Consider the following 22,589-nt stretch of genomic DNA (forward strand, 5'->3'; position numbering starts at 1 on the left):
AGTCTTTACACACTATTATGAGACTATTACAGTTGTAATCCGTTCTTATCAAAGAACTAAATAAAAAACAAGTACTGAGCCAGAGCCAGAGTTTCAAAATATTCTCATCTGTTAAATTAAGAGTGTCTCCCATAGAAAAGCAGTGGAGGCCCCACAGGGCAAGTACAAAACAGAATTAAAACTCCCAAGGGTCTTGTCTTTACAAAAAAAAGGCAGGAGGCAGCCCCTGGACAGCTGGTCGTGCTGGCTGCTCCGGCTGGACCACGTTGCATAATCCTCAGCACATCATCACAACGTCTCTGAGCGTTTTGATGGGGGAGAAGTGGCAGTGTAGTGTGTATGGGAGGAGAGGTCCAAAAGGGCCTCTTTGCCCCCTTACCCCCTTTTCATATCCCAGAGGAAAGCAGAGGGAACCTGGCTATACTTGAAATGAGGCTATGTGTTTCAGTCCTGGGGATGGGTAAGGGGGATCTGTGCTTTGAGCAACCTGAGCCAGAGGCAGAGGGGTGCTAGAGGGACGGGGAAGATGCATGATGCTTATTGCTTTGTACCTTTCACTGGGTAGGAGGGCAGCAGCCAACAGTAGCTCACAGGTTTGTAAACTGAGCCTGCTGGCTTTAAGAAGGGAGGCAATGAAGTCGAATTAAATATAAAAGTCATTTGTGCAAAAATAACTTAAACAAATAAAAGACCTGGGTGAGGGGTGTTCCCCTTAGCGCCTGATGGGGAGAGGGCCATATACCACCCCCCCCCCCCAGGCCTCTTCAGTGACATGGCTTTGGGGGGGAGGGGGGAGCTTCCCTACCCCCTGCAATGGCTCAGGATGGGATTTGTAGGGGAAGGGGTTGCGTTTGTGCTCTTGAGTGGGGAGTAGTACCCCACCCACTGTCCACAGGTGCACGTGGCTGGCAGGGGCTCCCAAGGCTCAGCTCTCGGCTCTCCCCAGTCAGGGTCAGATTCCAGCTCCAGGTATGGCTGCTATGGGGCCAGTTTCCTCCTCTTATTTTTGGCAGGACGTCCAGGGCGGGCCCGGGGAGGCAGAGGGACAGCCGCCTATACAAGAGAAGTTGAAAGAAGTGACCACTTAGCTAAGAGAACAGGAGTCTTCCTCCCCACTCACCCTACTCTTCAGTTCTTGGCTGGCCTCCTGATATGCCTCTAACCCACACACCCACCCAAGCCCACACTTACTCCAGTTGTAGGGCTGGGTTCCAAGGTAACGTCCTGGCGGGAGCTGCTGCTGTTCCGGGCAGGGCTGCAATAAGGGCACAGATGATCAGGAACAGCTCCCAAGCACCAGGTGAATTTCAGAAGGTTGTGTGAGAGACTTTCTACATTTGGATAGTAAAGGCACAATATCCTTACTCATATTTAAGTATCTGCCATTTTTGAAAACCAAGCCACTATTGGGGCCAGGGGTATCTATAGCTCAGTGGTAGAGCACTTGGCCTAACATGCACAAGGCCCGGGGTGGATCCCCAACACCACAAAAACAAAATGACACCAAGCCACTATGGACAGTTCTATATTCCCAACAAACAGATGGCACAGGGGTGGCTCTCACACTCACTTGTATTTTCTCCTCCGGCCACGACGAGACTTTCTGACTATCCCCGGGGACACCTGAGGAAAGATGGATAGTGTATATGGGAAAATGAGAAAAGTGCAACAGCCCTGAGCCTGGACCTTACATTCTCACTTACCTTAAGGTCCTCAGAATGGGGCCCAGGAAGGGGTGGGTCCTTGGGCTCAGCATCCCCTTCAGCTAGCTCCCCATTATGCTGCCAGTGGTGGGTCCTTCTTGGGGACCGTTCCATTTGTCCATTGAAGCCACCACGTGTCCCCCACTTGAGGGCCAGTCGGCTAGGTTCTCGGCGGCTGCCAGGCTTCCGGCCTCTGCCTGGCCTGGTCTCACCATTAATGCCCCTAAGTCCCCCTCCTCCCCTCCGGCCCCGTTTCCCTGACCCCCTCCCAGTGAGCAGCTCAGGGACTGGGGGGTCAGGAGAACCATGGGGTGGGGCTAAGGCACTGAGGGGAGGCCGGGCGGCAGGCTCCGGTTCAAGGGCTGAGGCAGGGCTCTCGGGGGGCAGACAGGAGGCGTCTGGCTGCTCTGGAGGCATCTGCTGGCAAAGACATCTCCGCTTCAACCACAGGCCTCTACTCCAAAACCTTCTCAGTTTTAGGAAATGTCCCTTCCTGACCAGAGACCAGAGACCCACTCATGCACTCACCTGGAGACTCTGTAGCAGACAGGCTAGGGAGCTAGAAGCCCCTGACAGGGAAGGATGTGCTCCCCCCCCCAGGGAGGAGCTGCAGTCCTAACTGGCTGGAAAGAAGAGAGCCAGGGGGCTGCAACAGGCTGGGGAGGGTTCCAGGGCTGCTGGTCAGTGAAGACAGATCACCTGTGGAGAAACTGTAGTCAGGGACTCCCTGGACAAACTGAGCTGACTCCACAGTCTCTTCAGGTTAACCAATGGTTTACTGCTAGTTTCATACCACTCACCCAGCAGGCTGGCACTCAGCAGAGGGCTAAGAAGTTGGGGGGGTCTCCCTGAGTTGGAGGGGGCCTTGCCCAGAGAGGAGGCCCCCAGGTCAGTAGTTGCCGTGGTGACACTGGAGGTAGGTGGTCCAGGTTGGGGGGCACTCAGGACACAGGGCTAAGGAAGAAGAACTGGTTATAGCAAGTGGCAAAATGCTTAACACCCACCATCTGACTGAAACCCTGAGTGAGGCAGGCTGTGTGCTCCCTTCTTATACCCACCCTAGCCCAGCCAGGACTAAGTCTTCCCTAGGAGCCCTAAGGAAGGGCCCCCTCCTGATTTACTTCTCAGTCTGCCCCACCAATTCATACCCTTAGGCCTCACCTGGGGGGGGTGTCCCCGAGGGGGGATCCAGGCTGGCAGCCAGCAGCGCAGAATTTAAAGCTATGAGGGTGGGTGGGGCTGAAAGTGGGGGGAAAAATAGGGGGGGCAGGTCTCCCAAACCTGAAAATGGCTCCCCACTTGGACCTCCAGCTCCCTCTGCAGATCCTTCCCCATCCCCAGCTGTGGGGCCCAGGGCCAACAGGGGCAGAAAAGAGGCAAGGAGATTGCTAGGGGGTGCAGAAGGAGGGGGCAGGAGGTCTGAAGGGGGTGGTGAAAGCAAGGAAGCAACCAAAAGTGAAGGCCCTTCGGGCTCGCCTGGGGCTAAGGGAGGGCCAGGTCCCCCTGGTGGGGGTAGCAGGGACTCAGGGGGAGGCTGTCCTCCCCCAGCCAGCACACCAAATAAACTGTGGCTGAGTAATGGAGAAGGGGGGAGGCTGTCCCAGACTCAGGGGGAGAGGCAAGGCCCCCAGCATCCCTGGGAAGCCAGCTCCACTGAGTGCCAGGCCCTGCTCAGGACTGGAGAAAGGGAAGGCCTCCCCACCAGCCAAGGGAGGCAAAGGGCAGGCTGGGCCTGCCCCCATCCCCAGCCCATCAGATGGGCTTTGAAGCACAGGACTGGGGACTATGGGGGCTTTGGAGGCAGCTGGTGGGGCAGGGGCACCTGTAAAAGAAAACACAGTCAGCTCCCGGGAAGCTCCCCTTTGTAGCATCCACAGAACTCAACTTCTGACACAATACCCCCCTCCAAAAAAAAAAAAAAAAAGGAAACAAAACACCAAAGAGCTCTCTAAACTTTCCCCTCAGTGCCCTGGCTGGCTGTATAAGTGAGCTTGGGAGCTCTTTAGCACTCATACCTGGCACACTGCTGAGGCTGCCACTGGTGGTCCCAGGCAGAGAGGGCTGAATGGGGTGCCTGGGCTGGGGGGGGGCTCCCTGAGGAGAGGGCTGGGGGAGGAGGAAGGTGTGCATCTGACCCCAAAAGATTAAAGCTTCCATCCGAGTGGGAAGGGCCAGGAGTGGGGAGTCCCAGTAGGGACAGCACAGAAGGGAGAATAGGCTGGGATGGCTCTGGGAGAGGAAATGGCTGGGGGACAGGAGCAGGGGCCCGAGGACGGTTCCGTCTAGGGGTTTCAGGGCCTCCCCCTTCTAGCAACCGCAAGACAGTTGGGGGCCGGCGAGGACGACGCTGAGTGGGACGGGGTGATGATGAGTGGGAAGCTGAGGGTGCCTGGGCACGGGGCCTTCGGCCCTGTAAAGTGCTGGGTGAGGGCAGCGGGGGGTGCTGGGCCTTGGCTGCTGCAGAGAGTATGCTGCTAGCAAGGAACGGGGGTGCCCCAGGCCCCTCCACTGTGGGGGGCCCCTCCCAAGGATCCCAGGATCAAGGGCAGGTGCATAGTGGCTGAAGACACTGGTGGCTGAGTGGCAGGACCGGAGGGACCAGGGGGACCAGGGAGATTATTGCTTGGGGGCAGGGGAGGAGGTGTTAAGGCATCACTACAGTGGAAGAGAGGAGAGTCTGAAGGTGGTGAGGAGGAGGCAGGAGGGGCTGGAGGAGAGCCTAGGTCAGAGGGCACCAGGTTGGATCGGAGGGAAGCTCCCCAGGTGTATGAGGGGGCATTGAGGCTAATAGCAGGTGGAGGTGGGGGGGGCTGGAGAGGGAGCATTGCCTCGTGGGAGGAAACAAGGGCTGCTGCTGCCCGAAGAGGGAACTGGATCAGGAGGCCGGGGTGGTGGGAAGAGCCCTGTAGGGCCTGTTAGAGGGGGGAAGGCCTGGGGAACTGAAGGTGGTTCTTGGGGAGCGGAGCCAGGACCCCCATTAAGTGGAGTTGTAGAAGGAACTCGACAAGGAGGACGGACAGAGGGGGGCCCTGGGGACACAGTGTGGAACATCTGAGGGCTTGCTCCCTCTCCTGCAATAAATGAGACATAAAGAGTCAGCTTGTGGGTCCCAACTCCCATTATGTCCTCTCTCAGCAAGCTGTTCCCCACTGAGTCCACCCTGTGCCTTCTCATGGAGCTCATCCACCATCCACCTCCCAAGCTCTCAGGTTTTTCCCATTCTTGTCTAAAGTGGCAGAAAAACTCACCAGGAGAAGAGTGTGAGCAGGTGGTCTCCATGCTGCGGTACAGAGTTGCCATGGCAACAGCTTTCCGCCTGTGGTTGCACAGCTTGGTCATGTCCTCCTCTGATGCAGGCCCCACCCCAACCCCACCCGGGGTCACCGAGGCCAAAGGGTCAAAGTTGAAAACCTGTAAGGTAGAAGGCACGGACCAGGGCACTGAGGGGTGGAATCCTAGGAAGGCACCAAGGCCAGTTACTTGCATTAAGTCTTTTGGCTTATGTCTACAGTCTCCAGCACCCCCAGAACTCTGACCTTGGGGACATTGAGTGGACATTCCAGACCACACTTGCACGTCCCATCGCTGAGGAGGTAGCTCCGGGTTTGCTCCAAGGAAGACAGCTCTGTGCCACTTGGGCTGGGAAAGAACAGGGTCACAGGTATGGGGTTAACTGTCAGCAGATCTGGAGACACCTCCTAAAGGACAATTAAAACCTTTCCTGGGAGGGGCAAGGCCTAGGGATGTGAGAAGAAACAGAGTGAATGGCCTCAAAGACCCAGAGATAAAAAGAGCAAAAGGGCCGAAAATGAGAGCAACAAGGTGCCAGGAACCGAAGCCCTGAGGAGGGTGAGGGCAAGGGGGCTAAGTAAGCCAGCCTAGGGATCGCTCAACAGCCGTACCTGATATAGAACACGGCACCTTCTCGCACACAGCGCTGCCAGCCGATGGGGACAGACGTGGCCACAGGGCCCCCAGCTCTGTCTGCTCCACTGCTCTCATTGCCCCCATTCATTGTGTGTAATCAGCTCCCTTGTGCCTGAGAACACAGACAGCCATGTGGGCACCAGGAGGATTACACTGGGCCGGGTACCTGAAGGGCAATTCCAGGAAGCAAAGGTGGTGGGAGGTCTCCCGAGTGCCAAGGGAGCCCTCGAAGGGCTGGGGAGAAGGGGTCCTTTGCCATACCAGTGTGGCTACCTGAACATCTCTGCAAACATTTTGGGGTCCAGTCTAAAGCCGGGGCCACCAGCTTAGCCCACACCTGCAACACAAGGAAAGAGAAGGGCCTCTCAAGAATCTACCACAGCCCAGAATACTCAAGGAAAGGCCCATAAATAACATGACGTAGTGCCTGTAAGGACCTCGGGGATCTGCCGGCCATGCCCACAACTATCCACTCCAAGCCCAGTCCCTAGGGACCAGAGACGCTCAGCACCTCCACTCCTAAGGACCACAAAATCATACCCTAATTTCTTGACATATGAAGGCTAGTTCCCTTTGTTTAGGGCCCCAGAAGACTTCAACAAGGAGTGTGGGCTAATTCTCATAATGCCAGGCCACTAGGAAGTTTCCCAGTGTCTGGCCACTGCTGTCCCCTCCCCCAGGAAGATCGTATAAAAAGTACAGATTGTCCCACAGGTCACCAAGCAATTGCCCAACTGCCTGGTAAGGTGGTACCAGCAGAAATCCCCCATGCCCACTCTACCAGACAATCTCAGATCTAATTCATTTGGAACTCGAGACAGGCTGGAACCAGAGCTCTGTCTTCCTCCAGGATCCTGAGTCGCTTGCTCCTAGTCCTCTCAAGCCGACGACGAAAACGGGATTCATAACCTCCCGCTGGCTTCCAATTAGCAACGAGAAGTATATTCTGACACGCAGGGACGACCCTTATGCCTGCAAGTATCTTCACCAACCTCACCATCGCTCCCACCGCACCCTGACGGCTTCCAAACTTTCCCTCTCATAACAAGGCGCCCTGTCACCCAGACTGCTTCCTTCAGCTCCGGGGAGGAGGGGAAGGCAGGCGCACGAAGTAGGAAGGAACTTGGGGAGAGGGCGGGTGGAGGGTGGGCGAAGCACTGAAGGGAGGGAGGTCAGGAAGGCAGAAGTCAGGTTCCGAGGGGGAGAAACAGCGGGGGCAGGTGAGGGTAGGGGACTGTGGATGGGGCCAGGGAAAGGGGCCGAGAGGACGAGGGGGCAGAGGGTAGGGACAGAAGGGGAGGAGAGAGAAGGGAGGGGGAGGGGCGGGGGGGCCGGGCCCCGCACTCACCGCGGCCCATGGTTCGGCTGGCCCCGCCCTGCGCAGTCGCGGCCCAGAGGGGGGGGGGGGGGGGGTGGGAGGTGGGTCGGTGGAGCCCGAGCCTCCGGTACGGCCCCGGCCGGTCTTAGCAGGAAGCGCCGCCGCCGCCGCCGCCGCCGCCGCCGCCGCCGCCGCCGCCACCGCCGCCGCCGCCGCCGCGGATCACCGAGCGGCCTGCCGCGCATGCGCCATAGGGGCCAGGGGCAGCCCTGGGGATTCCGTTCCCAGAAGGCACCGCGCAGGCTGCTACCGCCGCCGCCGCCGCCGCCGCCGCCACAGCCACCGCCGCCGCCGCCGCTGCCCGGACGGGAGAGGGGCGGGGCCGGGCCCCCGCCCAGCGGACAGCAGCGAGCCAACAGGAGGGGACGCAGTGCGCATGCGGGAGTGCGCCTACCCCTCCCCCACAACCCCCCATTAATCCCCAAGAGAACAAACCCCCCCCCCCGCCCCCCCCCCCCCCCCCCGCCCTCCGCGGAAGGATCTGGGCCTCTTCCCAGGCCACCGGTGGCCAATCCCTGTCCTCCCTCGGGAGGGGCCCCTTCCGAAGCCACAATCGGTTGGGGTAGCCAGGAATGTCAGGTCCGGGAGGGGCCAGCCCTAAAAGATGAAAGTCGCGACTTGCCCTGCCCCGCCCCAAAGGCTTCCCGGGTAGTGTGCCGAGACTTGACCCGCCTCTCCAGGTCAACATGTCACAACACGACCCCGGCCTGTCAAGTCACATGACCTCTGCCTGTCACTGACAACCGGGTCTGTCTTTAGGCCAGGAGAGACCATCTGGTTCGACCCACCCCCACCTCTACCAACAGAAGGGGAAGTGAAGGTCTGGCCAAGGACCTGTCAGTGTCACACCCTCCAATATCAACCGGTCTTGGTGCAGTTTCTATTTAGACAAACTGGCTTGTCCCTGAGTGTATGACAGACGAATAGGCCACCACATGGCCTCTGTTTTCATGGTACAAGAACACATTTCGCAAGAGGTTTTTACTTTTGTTCAAAATCACTCCACAGTGCTCTTTTTACCTTTACCTCTCGTTCTCTAATTTACAAAAGAGTAAGGTAGAATCCTTGGGCAAATTCCCTAGAATCTGTGTTCCCTCTGATAGCCAGTCCAGGGCAATGAGAACTCAAGAGTATGCACGTCCCAGTCTGTGTGTAGGTCATGACCCCAGGCACCTAGAGAGCATCTCCTCAGCTGGGAGTCACAGGACTTGCTATCTTGGAGAAGGAAAAGGGTGGGTACTGAGACGGGCATAAGAGCATCACAGAGAGCAGGGGGGGGGGGGGGGTAAGGAGAAGCAGAAACCTACACTCTACACGTAAAGAACCTGAAACCTGGCATGCAATGGACGATTCGGAAACGAACGTTAAAGGTGCTGTTCTGAGAGAAGTGCGGAACGACTACCAAGGACATGCCAGTACCTCAGCCTTTGGGAAGCGTTAGAAGGCTGAAAGAGGAGATCTCTTTTAAAAGACTCGAGAAGACGTCAATCCAGGTGGACAATTGGCAACTTTAAAGAGCTTCAAAAGCCTCGGTGCCCATTAGCTGGGAAGGGCCAGGAAAAATGGGAGGCTTTCATGGAGAAGTTAAAGGTGATGGGAGGTGGGGAGAACAGCAGCTCTTGGGCAGACAAGTTCAGGAAGGACAGCCGTTGGGGCCGTTGGATACTGGGCGCTGGCGCTCCGCCCTCTTCACATACACACACACACACACACACACACACACACACACGCACACAGACACACGCACTCGGGCCCCGCATCTCCCACCACCACCACCACCACCACCGAGGTTCCCTGCGCGTGCGCGCGCAGACACCGGTTGCCAAACATTGCATCATCCCCGCCTCCCGTCATCCCCTCCCTCGCTGCACTCTCCTCCGCGCGCGCGCATGACTCACTCACCGCCTCCGCGAAGCCTCGTGACCCAAAGCCACTTCCGGGTCCGAGACAACATAGACTCTCCAGCTAGCGGGTGCGATGGGGGCGGGACCGCGAGGGCTCCTGAATGGCGGACGTGAGGGGTGAGGCGGAGCCAGTGCCAGCATGCCGCTTTCTGATTGGCAGTCTCGGGACTCCGTCCCTACGAGGAGGGGAAGGCCAGCATAAAAGATCTCCGCTCCGCGCACCAGAGGTCAGTAGCTTCGGTCTAATACAGCGATCATATCATGTTGAAGATGAGCGGGTGGCAGCGACAGAGCAAAAGTAAAAGCCGGAACCTGAGGAGAGAGGCAAGTACTGACTCCGTCTACTCCTTCCCTCTCCATCCTCGCCGGCATAGTTTTTTCGTAAAGTTGGAGGCCACTGCTGTTATGCAGCCCCACCTTTCACAGAGTAGACCCAGAGAGGGGTGAAGGCGGGGGGGGGGGGGGGGAATCAGGGGATTCAGGAATGGTGTTTACGGGACCCCTCTTTTATTAGGGGGCAACTGCATCTTCGTCCCCCTGTCTCGAGTTGGTCCCTACTTGCCTTTGGTAAATTCATTCTCTGCAGTGCGAACTGCGGGCCATCTTGGGCCTGGGCAGTTCGCAGGAAAGGCGGGGCAGCAGGACACACCCCCATGTCGGGGACTTTTGCGGTATCCACCCTTTCTCCACTGGCCTCACTCCCTCCCACCCCCTGCCCCGCAACAATAAAGCTGGAAGTGCCTCAGGGGCCAACATGGCTACTTCAAGAGAACCCTGAGACTAACAGACCTTAGTGAGTGGAGGTGGTGGGAGGAGCATAGGTGGGTTTTTCCCTTTTCTCCAGAGATTTTCTGGGCTTCCGTACAAGAGAGCAGCCTGAATCTCTTTAACTATGGGAAATTATTTGAAATCTCCCCCAGGGCCTTGTGCTTCTCCCAGGACTAGTCTCTGCTTCTTTCTTCAGTCCTGTCTCCTAACTAATCTCTGTAACCATTGCATCAGGCCAGCCCACTGTTTGTCGCTGCACCCTCTGGCCTGGGGCAGCACTGCTGATGAAAGCCAGGTCCCAAACACTGGAAGACCAAGGGAGTTTCCCCTAGAGGACAGCCCTGCAGAGAAACACTCAGGGCAATATTGCATCTCCAGTCCCCAGAGACAAGCCGCTCAGCTCTGCCTCTGGGCTTAGTTCTCCTTATCTATAAGGGACACTGGGGAGGGGTTTCCCCCTTCATTCCTAACAAATGCACCTTCTATGTGCCAAGCATTTGGGGGCCCAGGGTATATTGGGAACAAAAGATAATACTGCTCTCTGTACAGCTTATATTTCAGTAGGAAGCAAAAGGGAAAAAAAAAAAAAAAAAAAAGCAGGGGAGAGAGCAGAGTGTTCAGAATGGTGGCTAGAGGTTTTGTTTTTGTCATGTAAGGAATTACCTCACTAGGATTTTAAGTGAAAGACCCAAAGAAGGCAAGCCTGTGAGCCAACCAGATAACTTGAAAGAGCTTTCCAGAAGGAAAGCCAGAGCAGAGGGGTTAAGCTAGAACATGCCTGGTATCTTTAGGAACAGGGCAGTGGGCTGGACTAGAGTGACCATGAGAGAGGGCAGTGCATGAGAACTGAAGCAGCAGATCGTGTAGATCCTTGCAAGTAGTCTTTAAGAGTCATGAAACAGAAAGCTTCTGGAGGGATCGAGCAGAAGCAAGGCCCAGTGTCATAGCACACATGCACTTAATTCCAGCACTCAGAGAGGCAAGGTCTCGGTCCAGGCCAGGATCTCTCATAGTGCAAGCCTGAATCAGTAAATGAGTACAAAAAATAAAGGGCTGAAGATGTAGCTCAGTGGTAGACTGCTTGCCTAGAATGCAGATAACTCTAGGACCAACCTCCAGCCATGAATATAAAACAAAAGAATAGAAATGGGGAGAGCTCAGGTAGATATAGATAGTAGTGAATGCCTTTAATCCCTGCACTGGAAAGAGGCAGGTGGATCTCTGAGTTCGGAACCAGCCTACTCTACAAAGCAAATTCCAGGACAGCCATCACTACATCATGAGACCCTGACTAAAAAATAAAAATAAAAAATGAAAAAACCTGAAAAATAATGCGAGATCTCAAGGAGGCTTCCAAATAATCTAGGCAAGGAAAGGTAAATTGATTTGCATTTGGAAATGAGATAATAGTGAGAAGTACTTAAGTTTTAGGTACTTTTAAGGGATGTATTAAAGTGCTTTAAACTGAGAGATGAGTCAAGGATACCAAGTTTTTTGGCTTTAAGCACCTAGAGCTGCCATTTAGTCAGAGTGATACAACCTTGGAAAGAAAAGGTCAGCAGGAGATTGTCTTTAAATGCAATCTGAATGCCTGCCAGATATTCCAAAGGAGATGGTGAGTAGACCGCAGAGTTAGAGGTCCAGGACAGGTCCAAACTGGAAGCTGCCAGTGTGCGAATGGAGTATGTGCAAATGCTGCTGTATTTTCTCTTTTCTGTAGTTTAGTCCTTGCTCTGGCAGATAAGAGTCTATCTGGGATTTAGAGAAAACTTACTTGGCCAGGACTATTATGTAATGAAGGCTAAAAATGTTAGTAACTAAAAATAAAGTCACGCTTGCCATGTCCTTGGAATTGGCTTTGGGGATACATGCAATCGTGTGCCCGCGCATGTGCGTGTGTGTTATTGAATTCCAAGACACTCAGGGCCACACAGAAACTGTTTCAAAAAAAAAAAAAAAAAGAGAACTAGAGAAGGGCCAGTAGAGACTAAAATACCTGTCTCTTCCCTTCTTCCACAGTGTTCCAGGAGGAAGTGTATCTTCATACATCACCACACCTGAAAGCAGGTAATCTTGGCCAACCTCTCAAAATCAGCTCCTAAAGGGGCTCAGGTTGCTTTGCTGTGGTGCTGAATCTGAACAAACTTTTGCTGTCAGACCGTATCTTTCTCTGAGCCCATAATGTCACTTTTAGAGCACTTTCCAATTGAAAGCTGGCTCTCAAAGTCAGTCTCAACGATGGCAATTGGTTTGTCTTTCTGATCTGTCCACACCAAAGTTCGACCCAAAGGACTTACTGCCCACGCTTCCCATACAAGAAAAAGGAGCACAAATGGCCAGTAATGGCCCTGGAAATCCCAGTGGTGTTTCCAAGTGGGGTGAATACTTTTACTATAATCCTGTAAGAGTATACAGCCCATAGCCAAGCTTAGCGGCTCCTTCCTGTAATCTCAGAGGAAAGAGAGTCATGCAGTTAAAAGGCCGGCCCAACTTACCTATAGTGAATCCCTATCCCAATAAAAGGTATGTTCTGCTGGGCGTGATGGGGCACATCTTTAGTCCCAGATATAGGCATGTATATCTGTGAAGTCAGGTCCAGCCTGGACTACACAGAGAAACCCTGTCTTGAAACTTTGTCTCCAAAAAAATTTGTTCTTGGGGTGGAGAGATAGCTCAGTGGTTAAAAGCACTTGCTGCTCTTGCAAAGGACCTGGGTTCAATCCCAGGACCTACATGGCAGTTTAAAAAATCATCTGACTCCAGTTCTCAGGGAACTCATTCCCTTTTGTGGTCTCCATTTTATGTGTACCAGGCACACACACACAGCACACATACATACATGTGGGCATTCACACATAGGCACAGACAAAATAAATACATCTTGGGGAAAAAAAGCATGTTCAGGCTAACTGTGAGTATAGTTTGGTACTGTGCTAATAAGCCAGCATATAAACAAGGGCGTTGGTTTAATTCCCAGCACAACAAAAAATGAAAAAGCAAAACAAAAACAAAAACAAAAAAAAAAAAAAAAGGAAAGCTGTGGGGGGATGCATGCCTTTTAAAAGCAGCACTTAGGAGACAGAGACAGGTGAATCTCTGAGTTCAAGGCCAGCCTGGTCTACAGAGTGAGTTCCAGGACAGCCAGGCCTACACAGAGACACCCAGTCTCAAAACAAAACAAAAAAGGGCAAGGCTGGAGAAAAAGCTCATCAGTTAAGCACACTTGCTGCTTTTCTGATGGAGCGGATTTGAGTTTCCAACACCCACACCAGGTGGCTCACAATTGCCTGGAACTCTAGCTCCAGGAGATCCAATGCCTCTGGTCCCCAGACACTGCACTTGTGTGAACACGTACAAAGAAACAAAATAGTAAGAGATTACTAATTAATACTTACACTTACTGACTTTAGTATTTTAATTACATTTATTTGTGGGGGGTGCTGGCCATGTGGTGTGCACGTGAAGGCCTGGACAGCTTTTGAGAGCTTTTTCCTCCTACCAGGGCAGCCATGTCCCTATCCTGCCGTTCATTTAGTGTGTGCCTGTATGCAGCAGTGTACATGTGGAGGTCAGAGAACAATTCACGGGGATTGGTTCTCTATCTTCTGCCAATGTGGCTTTTAAGGATTGACAGCCCATGTCCCTACCTCTCCTGTAAGACAAGTGATTTTTAAATTCAGTGTCTTAAACCAGTTTGCCAACTGTGATAAGTGGAACCTATACCTATATATTCTTTTCCAGAACCTGGTCCACAAGTACAGACATGGCAGCTGAGTCTCTGCCTTTCACCTTTGACACAGTGTCCAGCTGGGAGCTGGAAGCTTGGTATGAGGATCTGCAGGAGGTGCTGTCCTCAGAGGAAATTGGGGGAACCCATCGCTCATCCCCTGGAAATGAAGAGGTGAGTGGGAGTGCTACTCCTAAACAGGCAGCAGGTCTGGTGGTGCACACCTGTAATGCCAGTACTTGCAAAGTGGAGCAAGAGGCTCAGTTCATGGCCAGCCAAAGCTAGAGTTTGCATCTGGCCTACACAAAATCCTGTCGCAAAAAAAAAAAAAAAAAAACAAAACAAAACAAAAAGCAAAAATAAAATAAACCCCAGGAAACTGGGGAGTACAAATGCCTCTCCTGAATAATATGCATTCTCTTTCTTCACTTCCTTAAAGGAAGAATCAAAAACTTTCACTGCTCTTGACCCGGCATCACTAGCGTGGCTGACTGAGGAGCCAGGGCCAGCAGAGGTCACAAGGATCTCCCAAAGCCCTCGCTCTCCAGATTCCAGTCAAAGTTCAATGGCTCAGGAGGAAGAGGAAGATCAAGGAAGAAGCAGAAAGCGGAAACAGAGTGGTCAAGGCCCCGCCAGACCTGGGAAGCAACGCATGAAGGAGAAAGAGCAGGAGAACGAAAAGAAGGTGGCACAGCTCGCTGAGGAGAATGAGCGGCTCAAGCAGGAAATCGAGCACCTGAGCAGGGAGGTGGAAAGCACACGCCGGGCTCTCATCGACCGAATGGTCAGTCTGCACCAAGCATGAACAATGGCACCCTCCCCGTAAGTCCCTCCTGCCTGTCTCCTGGAAACACGGTTGTGCCAGTGCCAAGGGGGCAGCCCTCAGCTGCACATGCTGAGTCGGGAGGACTGAGGGTAGACCAAAGGAAAGGGTCTCGGCTTGTATATGCACACTGTACATCCTTTATTATTGTCCACAGACAGTAAAGTGACTTTCCGTGAGCACCCTCTCACTTTTTCTTCTTGCCTTTAGGAGTTTCAATGGGTTTCCCCTCAGCCAAAGCCAGCTGTTTCTTGAGGTCCAAGAGTTTAGCCACCTCTGCAGCAACCTGGTTCTTGTCTGCCTTTTGTGCTTTCAGTTCCCGGACAATGTTGCCCTAACAGGAGAATGAGGGTGAGGGCAACAAGAGTAAGGCTGTGTGAACCTGTGTGGGTTCAGCACTTCCGCTTCCTCCCTCAGGGCCTCATACCTGTCTGGTCACCTCATCCATCAGCATCTGTGTCTGCAGTGGCCCCGGTGCTGTAACTGGCTCCACAACTACTGGCCTGGGGGGGTCCTTTAGCCTGGGGAGAGCAGTAGAATTATCACCACAAATACCCTCTGGCCTCCAGTGTTCTGTAACATCCCAGGGGAAAGGGTTACCTTTAACTCCAAGGTCTCTTCGAGCTAAGACAGGAGAGAAAAACTAAGTGAGGAAGCAGTGAGGCCAAAGGTGGAAAGAGGAGCGAGAACTATGGGAAATTAGTGGTATTGCTGTGACTTCTGCTGGAGGAAGGCACAGTCTGGTTCGCTCACCTGGCCCCCTCCAAAGCGCTGCCTCAAATTTTCAATCTGGTCATTTTCCAGTTTTTGGAACAAAGGACTGACCTGTGTAAACAAATGCCAGAACCAATCAGATAATCTCACCACAAAGAGAAGCTTCCTGCCCTCCTTTCTGACATTCGAGACCCCACATGCTTCAGACAGGACACTGAGCAGTGCCTGAAAGCCTCAGAGCATTCACAAAGGCAGCAGTAGAGGGAAGTTATGGACACCAAGGAGACAGAGGTCAGTATGTACTCTTATGTAGTGTCAGAGAATGGCTATCACCACCATCATGGCACTTCCTCAACCATTTCTATACTGTGCCACTGATGGCTTCTGGCATGAACAGCAATAAGGATACATAGATAGTACTGTACTCATGAGCCAATACCAAGAACCATTCATAAGCCAACTGCAGAACTGGGGAGGGCCTTAGAGAACAGCTGCCAAGCCCCACACCTAAGCCAGAGGTGTTTAGGTTTCTAACCTCACCCCAAAGGCAGCATTGTGAAAATAAGGACTTTAAGTTGCCAGCCCCACCAACATTAATGAAACCTACTGTGCCAATCCGGTGACCTGCTGGTAAGGTACAGGTGAAGTGTGTAAGGAGGACGCGGCAGGCTGGAAGTGGAAGCTGGAGCTGGGTCTGGATGGTGGAGCTGACTGTGGGCATGTAAGGATGGAGCATGACAGACAGCAGGGCAGCTATGTTCACTGCCACACCTGTCACTGTGCCTGCCCGCTGCCTGAGGAAAGAAAGATAGGTCAAGACCACCAAGAAGATGCAGCATGCCTTTAATTCCCAGCTCCTGAACACACCTGTCCACCTCACCACCTTTAATCCGTTTCCAAGGCTCATTCACTTGAATATATTGGTTGCCATGCCGAGATATGGTAAGGATACGGCGTAAGGCGTCCCGGATCCTGGGAAGGGAGGAGGCAGAGTACATGGGACTGTCAACCATATCGGACATACCACTGACATGGTTGAGCTGGAATTACTTACCGAACCTTTTCCAGCAGCTGGTGATAGTGCTGGAGTTCCCAGGAGATATGGGCCAGCATGCGTCTGTCATCCTGGGTTAACACCATGTCAGGCACACAGCCCCCAAAAAACTTAGACACAAACATGCCAGCTCTTGGGGGCAGGGGGAAGGAAAAGACAAAGTTATTGCCCAGTTTCCTTAGAGATATTCATCCCATTTCCATAAGTCTTCGCGCTCAGGCCAGCAGACCACGCATGAGGTGGGTCAAGTCTGACACCAAGTCCAATGACCTGTATTCAATCCCTGGACGCCACATGGTGGAAGCGCTGACTCAGAGGTTACACTCTAACATTCGTGGCACACTGTCAGTGGACCCCACACAAGTAGGAAGTAGATGTAAAAAACAAAGCAAAATCCAGACAAAAAAACTTCATTCTCATAACGTTTCTGTGTAAGCCTATCAATTCCTGGCCCCTCAAACTAAAAGTACAATCTCTCTACACTCTCTTAAGAATGTAATTCTGCAAATAAATGAGTTAAGCAGCCAGGTGTGGTGGCATACAACTGTAATCCCTTAGCCACATTAACTAATTACCAAAATTAATTAATTAAAAAATAAATTAAGCAATTATACATTTTTAGAAGTATGAAGAATTATCAAATTGAAGTACGTGGTAAGCTAACAAATATTCTACAGAAAGCTGCTAAATGTGGTAAAGGCCTAGTTAAAGGTCCAGAACTGACTGAAAAATTTTAGGTCACAGTGGGAAGGCACAGTGCCTTTGTGTTGAGGATAAACTCAGAATTCTGAATTGTATCTCCAGGGTGTCTCTCTCCTTTGGAGAACTGCTGTAATGGCAGAGACAGGACCGCAGTAGAGTGTGAGCCTACAGCAGCAGCGTGGACACCAAAACATGTCAGTGACCTGCAGGCTGACTTCTATGTGAGGAGCAAACGCATCCCCACTTCTAAAGACCTTTAATAAGAATATAGCACACAAGACTCGCTTCGTGGCCCCATTAATCCCCTAGCTATGGCTAACTTGCTCAGGGATGCACAGCTTAGTGTGTGTGCTTAGCACGTCTTTCCATGTTGGGTGATCTCTCCTTCCTCCTACCTGTTGATGAAGTTGCCCAGGTTGTTAAGCAACTCAGAATTGTTTTTAGTCAGCATGTCTGTCCAGGAGAAGGCACTGTCCTGGCCCTCAGGCCGAATGTACAGCAGATAAAAGCGCCAGATGTCAGCAGGGATCCCCGTATCCTGGGCCATGTCTCCAAACACTCCTACCCCCCGGCTCTTAGAGAACTTCCCATCCTCGTAATTCAGGTACTCTGGACAAAAGAGAAGGACTCGAATCATGCCCTTCCCTCCCTCACCTACTACACCTCTTTCCCTTTCCCTCAATGATGAGTGTCCAAAAACATCTTTCCGGCCATGGAGTTCCATGCTCCCATTCTGGTCTCTTTCCCTTTCCTTAAACTACTAGTTTTAGCTTTAGATCTTGGCTTTCAAGTTCTTGTTTTTCCTCTTTTGGATGGAATTCTCATGCTTTAATTATTTCTTAGTTCATTCCAACTCCTAACCTAAGAACCAGCACCCCTCTAGCTCTGGCAGGACCTACCTGTAGCAATGAGATGCTTGACTAACGTGTAGTTGTCCTCAGCTCCTAGGGTTGAACAAGGAAAAATTATGCTGTGGAAGGGCACGTTGTCTTTGGCCATGAACTGGTAAAGGTCAACCTGGGAGAATACAGTGGAAAAGAGATTGCGAGAACCTTCTTCAAAAGCATGAGCCCACTTACCTAACACCTTGCACCCACAGACAGGTTAACTAAGACTTGCTTACTTACTTGTTCTGGATTCTTCCACCATCTCTCCCATTGGTCTGTATAGTTGGCTGTGATAGACAGATAGCCAATAGGAGCATCAAACCAGACATAAAATACCTGGAGAGAAACAAACAGAAGCCAACCTAAAGTTTCAGGCTAAGACGAAATATCAACTTTTTAATCTGCTAGCCTAAGAATCAGTCCCGAGGCTGAACAGTTTAAGCGGTGACTAAAGGTTAAAGGTATTTACCTTGTCCTCAAAACCTTCTAAGGGCACAGGAGTTCCCCATTTGAGGTCTCTGGTTATGCAGCGTGCCTTGAGGCCATCTCGAAGCCAAGAACGAGTAATAAACCGAGCATTTGGTGTCCAGTCACTGCCAGGCAGTGTCCTCCCCAGCCAGTCCTCCAGTCGCTTTTCCAACTGAGATGACAAAAACGGGTGATACAGGACTGTCTCTAACAACTGGCACCAAGGTTTGTAAGTTAAACGTAGAGTAGAGTTGGCAATACATAATTAAAGTTAGGAGTCACAACTTCAGGGACAGCTAAGAAATTATTAGCAAACTTGTTCCACAAAAACATTCATTGCCAGGCCATGAAGGCACACACCTTGAATCCCAGCACTTGGGAGGCAGAGGCAGGGAGAGCTCTGTGAGGCCAGCCTGGTCTACAGAACAAGTTCCCGGACAGCCAGGGCTACACAAAGAAACTCTGCCTTGAAAAACAAACAAATAAACATTCTCACAATTTATGATTAAATATGGTGTTTGAAGTGTAGGCATAAAATGTAGTATTACAAGGCCAGCATAAAACATGAGATTAGGGGACTGGAGAAATAGCTTCATGGTTAACAGGCTTGCTGCTCTTACAGAGAACCTGGGTTTGGTTCCCAACATCCATATGGCAGCTCATAACCAGCCCTAACTCTAATTCCAATTCAGTTCCTCTAAGGTGGTACCTTTCTAATGGTGTGACCCTTTAATAGTTTCTCACGTTGTGGTGACCCCCCAACCATAAAATTATTTCGCTGTGACTTCATAACTGTAATTTTGCTGTTGTTCTGAACCATAATGTAAGTATCTGATATGTAGGATAGCTGATATTTGACCCCTGTGAAAGGGCCATGAGACCCCAAAGGGGCTACAACCCACAGATTGAGAACTACTGCTCTAAGGGGAGGGAAGTGGTACATAGTCATACATGTAGGCAAAGAAAATACACATAAACAGAAAATAAAAATCTCTTTTAAAAATTAAAAGTATTGGGGGCTGGAGAGATGGCTCAGCAATTAAGAGCACTGGCTGCTCTTCAAACAGACCCAGGTTCAATTCCCAGCACCCATATGGCAGCTTACAATTGTCTATAAATTAAAATTAAAAAAAAAAAAAAAAGAAAATGAAAAATGAAAAAGAAAAGTACTACCAGACGTGGTGGTGCACGCCTGTAATCCCAGCACTCAGGGAGGCAGAGGCAGGTGGATCTCTGAGTTCAAGGCCAGCCTGGCCTACAAAGCAAGTCCAACGAGTCCAAACAGCAAAGGCTACACCGAGAAACCAAAAGAAAAAAAAAGAAAGAAAAAATATTTGGAATTAAAAATTTGGAATATAGGGTTTGAGAGATGGCTCAGGGTTAAGGCACTGTCTGCTCTCCCAGAGGTCCTGAATTCAATTCCTAGCACAAGGTGGCTCATAACCGTCTACACTGGGATGTGATGCCTCTTCTGGCATGCAGTGTACATGCAGTTAGAGCACTGTACATAAGATAAATCAATCTTTTTTAAAAATTTGGAAAATGATAACAAATGAAAACAGCTGATTATATGTATGTCTGTAATCCTAGTACTTGGAAGGTAGAAATAGTAGAATCAGGAGTTAAAGACCATCTTCAGCTAAACAGTGAGTCCAAATCCAGGCTACACTATGAGACCCTGCAGAAAAAAACATCTGGGGAAGTGGGCCTGGAACTTATCTTGAACCCGTTAATCTGTTTGATTTATTACTTTTTGAAATACAGATCTCTATATAACACAGCCCAAGCTGGCTTTAAATTCATGAATCTCCGATCTCCTGCTTCAGCCTCTGGCTGAGAGTTCTAGGACTGACTGTAGTTAGCACACTCTGCCAGGTATAATGTTTACCCACTACCCGTTATTGAGTAACAGTGGCGTGGACAAACTAAGCAAGAGCTCTACCATAAGCTGTGTTGCCTAGGTCTACAAGATGATTACTGGAAATAAAAATACTCTTCAGAGGTTCCAAGTTTATTCTCCAGTAGCCATACTGGCTGGTTCACACCTGGGAGGAGCTGATGAGTAGCTGACGATGACTAACTCACCTTAGGCAAGTCCAGAAACAAGTGCTGAGAGGACTCCACCACAGGGTGCGACCGGCAGACTTTGCACTGAGGTTTCTGAAAAGAGAGATTCCAGACAGTGTAATCGTGGTGGGAGCAGGCAGGGTCAGAACTGCAGAGAAAGGCAAGCCGTCCAGGCCATTTGGCCTCCCTCTGGATTAGCACTAACGATCACAAGGAGCCCATCCCTCTAACATGTGGCCTCTTTGCAACAGACTTGTGTCTGCACACTTCAAAGCATTTCTTCCTGAGGCTCACACTGCACAACAGAATGAACATTCTCAGCACAAGTTAGCTACACTGTTCCGTGTACCTCAGCTGTGCAAAGTGTAGAAGATACACAACCAAGAGGGGAGAGGTGGTGTGCCTGGACATAACCATGGACCTTTATAAAGCAAAATGTCAGGAAATACTTAACATTGTGGTATAAAATGACTACTAAACAAACACTGAGAAGTGACGGCAGAAGGATTTAACAGATGAAGCTAATGAGCTCCCAAGTGAGTTCTGATCTAAGGCTCTTTGGTTTGTGTTGTTTTTGAGACAGGGTCACATGAAGGCTCACCTCAATCCCCAGTTCCCTTTGTATCCACCTCCTGAGAGCTTGGATTGCAGGTGTGTGCCATACTGCTTGGCTGACCTTGGGATGGAGGTTGTGCTGTTTTGATGTATTTACTTCATGTGGGGCTTTGACCAAGTGGAGATCCAATCTGCTTCCCCCCAACCCCCACCAAAACATGGGGTTGGGGGTTGCTGGTAGCAAGTCCTTTTTCACCTGCACCACCATCCTGCCAGCCCTGACCTGAGGTCCTGAAGGTCAGCAAAGCATCTCATCTCTTGTGTGAAATGCACATCCATTTCCAACTGCTTCTTTAGAAGTCCATAGGCAAAACCAGTACAGCCATGTTCAGCTCTTAATTTTGCCTATCCTCACAGATAGCAACACCCAAACCCACATCTTCCCTACTGTGTGTTACTAGGGTTCAGAACTGCAGTCTCACTCCTGTTAGCCAAGTATTCTACCACTGACTATACCTCCAACACAGCCCAAAAAGTATCTTTTACCTAACTATCCAGCATTACAGCCTTCTTCCAAAACACACCCAATGCTATTATTCCCAATTTCTTTGTACTAGTGACCTAGTACAAATGAATTGTCTAGCTTCATATCCTAGCCTCCAGTTCTCTGACTTGTTTGTTCTATTCCCTTACCACTAAGTCACACTACACTGGCCTTTGTTTTTGTTTGTAGGCTAAGCTGGCCTCAAACTTAAGAGATCTACCCGCCTCTGCCTCCAGAGTGCTGGGGTTAAAGGTGTGTGCTGCCACAGCCAGTTATACTGGTCTTTTCAGTTCTACCTCTTCAGCTCTCTGCTGCCTGTGACTCATTACATTTCCTTTCACTTGGTGATTTTTTTTTTTAATATCTAGTTTTTTTTTTAAAGATTTATTTATTATTATGTATACAATGCTCTGTCTGTATATACACCTACATGCCAGAAGAGGGCACCAGATCTCATTATAGATGGTTGTGAGCCACCATGTGGTTGCTGGGAATTGAACTCAGGACCTCTGGAAGAGCAGCCAGTGCTTCTAACCTCTGAGCCATCTCCCCAGCCCCCCACTTGGTGATCTTAATAACACTTGTTACTTCATTTGTTTCTTTTCATTCTCTTCTTAACTCAGATATCACTGTTTCTAAGAAGCCTTCCCTACCCACTTACAACTTAAAGCCCACCTCCTTCTAACTCATCCTCCATGCAATTTATCCTATACCATTGCCTTGTTTAGTTGGTAGCCTCTTCCCTATATTAGATAAAAGCCTACCCTGTCCATTCCCTCATTCCCAGTCTATATTGGCCTATTAAAAGGATTAAAAACATTTGTTAAGTAAGTGAATAATAAGTAAACCAACATACAAACAGACTTAGACTAGAAGACAAAAGTATTTATGAAAAAGAATAATCTGCCAGGTACAGTGGCACATGCTTTTAATCCCAGCACTAGGGAGGCAGAAGCAGGCGGATCTATGTGAGTTTGAGGCCAGCCTGGTCTACAGAGTGAGTTCCAGGACATTAAGAACTACATAAAGAAACCCTGACTCATAAACGGAAGAAAAAATTATCTAAATTAACACTGATCAGATGGCCAAATGGTAATGCAACCTGTCTCTGTCCCAGCAACAAGCTAACTACAGTGCAACTGGCCAGACAGAAAACAGCACAAGATCTTAGCTACTAAACATTAAACCCCTGGGCAGGTGGTGGTGATGCACACTTTGAATCCCAGCACTTGTGAGACAGCAATCTCTTGTGAATGCCAGACCAGCCTAGTATTCAATGACAGCAGTTATAGGACAGCCAGGCTACACAGTGAAGTCCTGTGGAAGGAAGGAAGAAAGAAAGGAAGGAAGGAAGGAAGGAAGGAAGGG

At 50.8% G+C, this 22,589-nt stretch overlaps 4 protein-coding genes across 4 annotated transcripts in view; 2 read left to right on the forward strand and 2 right to left on the reverse strand.

Annotated features, from left to right (window-relative positions):
• Nucleotides 1-86: 86 nt before the first annotated feature.
• Mbd6 (methyl-CpG binding domain protein 6) lies at nucleotides 87-7,120 on the reverse strand. Its single transcript, XM_055611930.1, is given in 18 exon segments — nucleotides 87-1,053; nucleotides 1,192-1,255; nucleotides 1,571-1,623; nucleotides 1,704-2,120; nucleotides 2,232-2,300; nucleotides 2,302-2,402; nucleotides 2,504-2,659; nucleotides 2,868-3,294; nucleotides 3,296-3,525; nucleotides 3,719-3,791; nucleotides 3,793-4,218; nucleotides 4,220-4,510; nucleotides 4,512-4,774; nucleotides 4,952-5,114; nucleotides 5,240-5,342; nucleotides 5,606-5,742; nucleotides 5,904-5,967; nucleotides 6,979-7,120. Coding segments are annotated over 16 exon segments (3,024 nt in total). The 5' UTR covers nucleotides 5,719-5,742; nucleotides 5,904-5,967; nucleotides 6,979-7,120; the 3' UTR covers nucleotides 87-978.
• Nucleotides 7,121-9,152: 2,032 nt separating this feature from the next.
• On the forward strand, nucleotides 9,153-13,450 carry LOC129680343 (DDIT3 upstream open reading frame protein). Its single transcript, XM_055611944.1, has 3 exons — nucleotides 9,153-9,236; nucleotides 11,700-11,747; nucleotides 13,422-13,450. Exons 1-2 carry the CDS (start codon nucleotides 9,174-9,176, stop codon nucleotides 11,739-11,741), a joined length of 105 nt encoding a protein of 34 aa, XP_055467919.1. The 5' UTR covers nucleotides 9,153-9,173; the 3' UTR covers nucleotides 11,742-11,747; nucleotides 13,422-13,450.
• Nucleotides 13,444-14,409, forward strand: Ddit3 (DNA damage inducible transcript 3). Its single transcript, XM_055611943.1, has 2 exons — nucleotides 13,444-13,581; nucleotides 13,847-14,409. The coding sequence occupies exons 1-2, from the start codon at nucleotides 13,444-13,446 to the stop codon at nucleotides 14,210-14,212; spliced, it is 504 nt and encodes a 167-aa protein (XP_055467918.1). The 3' UTR covers nucleotides 14,213-14,409.
• The window catches only part of Mars1 (methionyl-tRNA synthetase 1), a 19,333-nt gene continuing 11,091 nt past the window's right edge, over nucleotides 14,348-22,589 (reverse strand). Inside the window, 12 exon segments of the mRNA XM_055611945.1 lie at nucleotides 14,348-14,564; nucleotides 14,658-14,744; nucleotides 14,747-14,854; nucleotides 14,984-15,055; nucleotides 15,552-15,738; nucleotides 15,812-15,916; nucleotides 15,999-16,130; nucleotides 17,096-17,309; nucleotides 17,600-17,717; nucleotides 17,828-17,923; nucleotides 18,057-18,227; nucleotides 20,141-20,215. Of these exon segments, the coding sequence (XP_055467920.1) occupies nucleotides 14,418-14,564; nucleotides 14,658-14,744; nucleotides 14,747-14,854; nucleotides 14,984-15,055; nucleotides 15,552-15,738; nucleotides 15,812-15,916; nucleotides 15,999-16,130; nucleotides 17,096-17,309; nucleotides 17,600-17,717; nucleotides 17,828-17,923; nucleotides 18,057-18,227; nucleotides 20,141-20,215 (1,512 nt within the window). The 3' untranslated portion in view covers nucleotides 14,348-14,417.

The sequence above is a fragment of the Psammomys obesus genome, unplaced genomic scaffold (genome assembly GCF_907164565.1).
Source record: "Psammomys obesus unplaced genomic scaffold, mPsaObe1.curated_primary_1811, whole genome shotgun sequence".
Classification (NCBI taxonomy): Eukaryota; Metazoa; Chordata; class Mammalia; order Rodentia; family Muridae; genus Psammomys; species Psammomys obesus.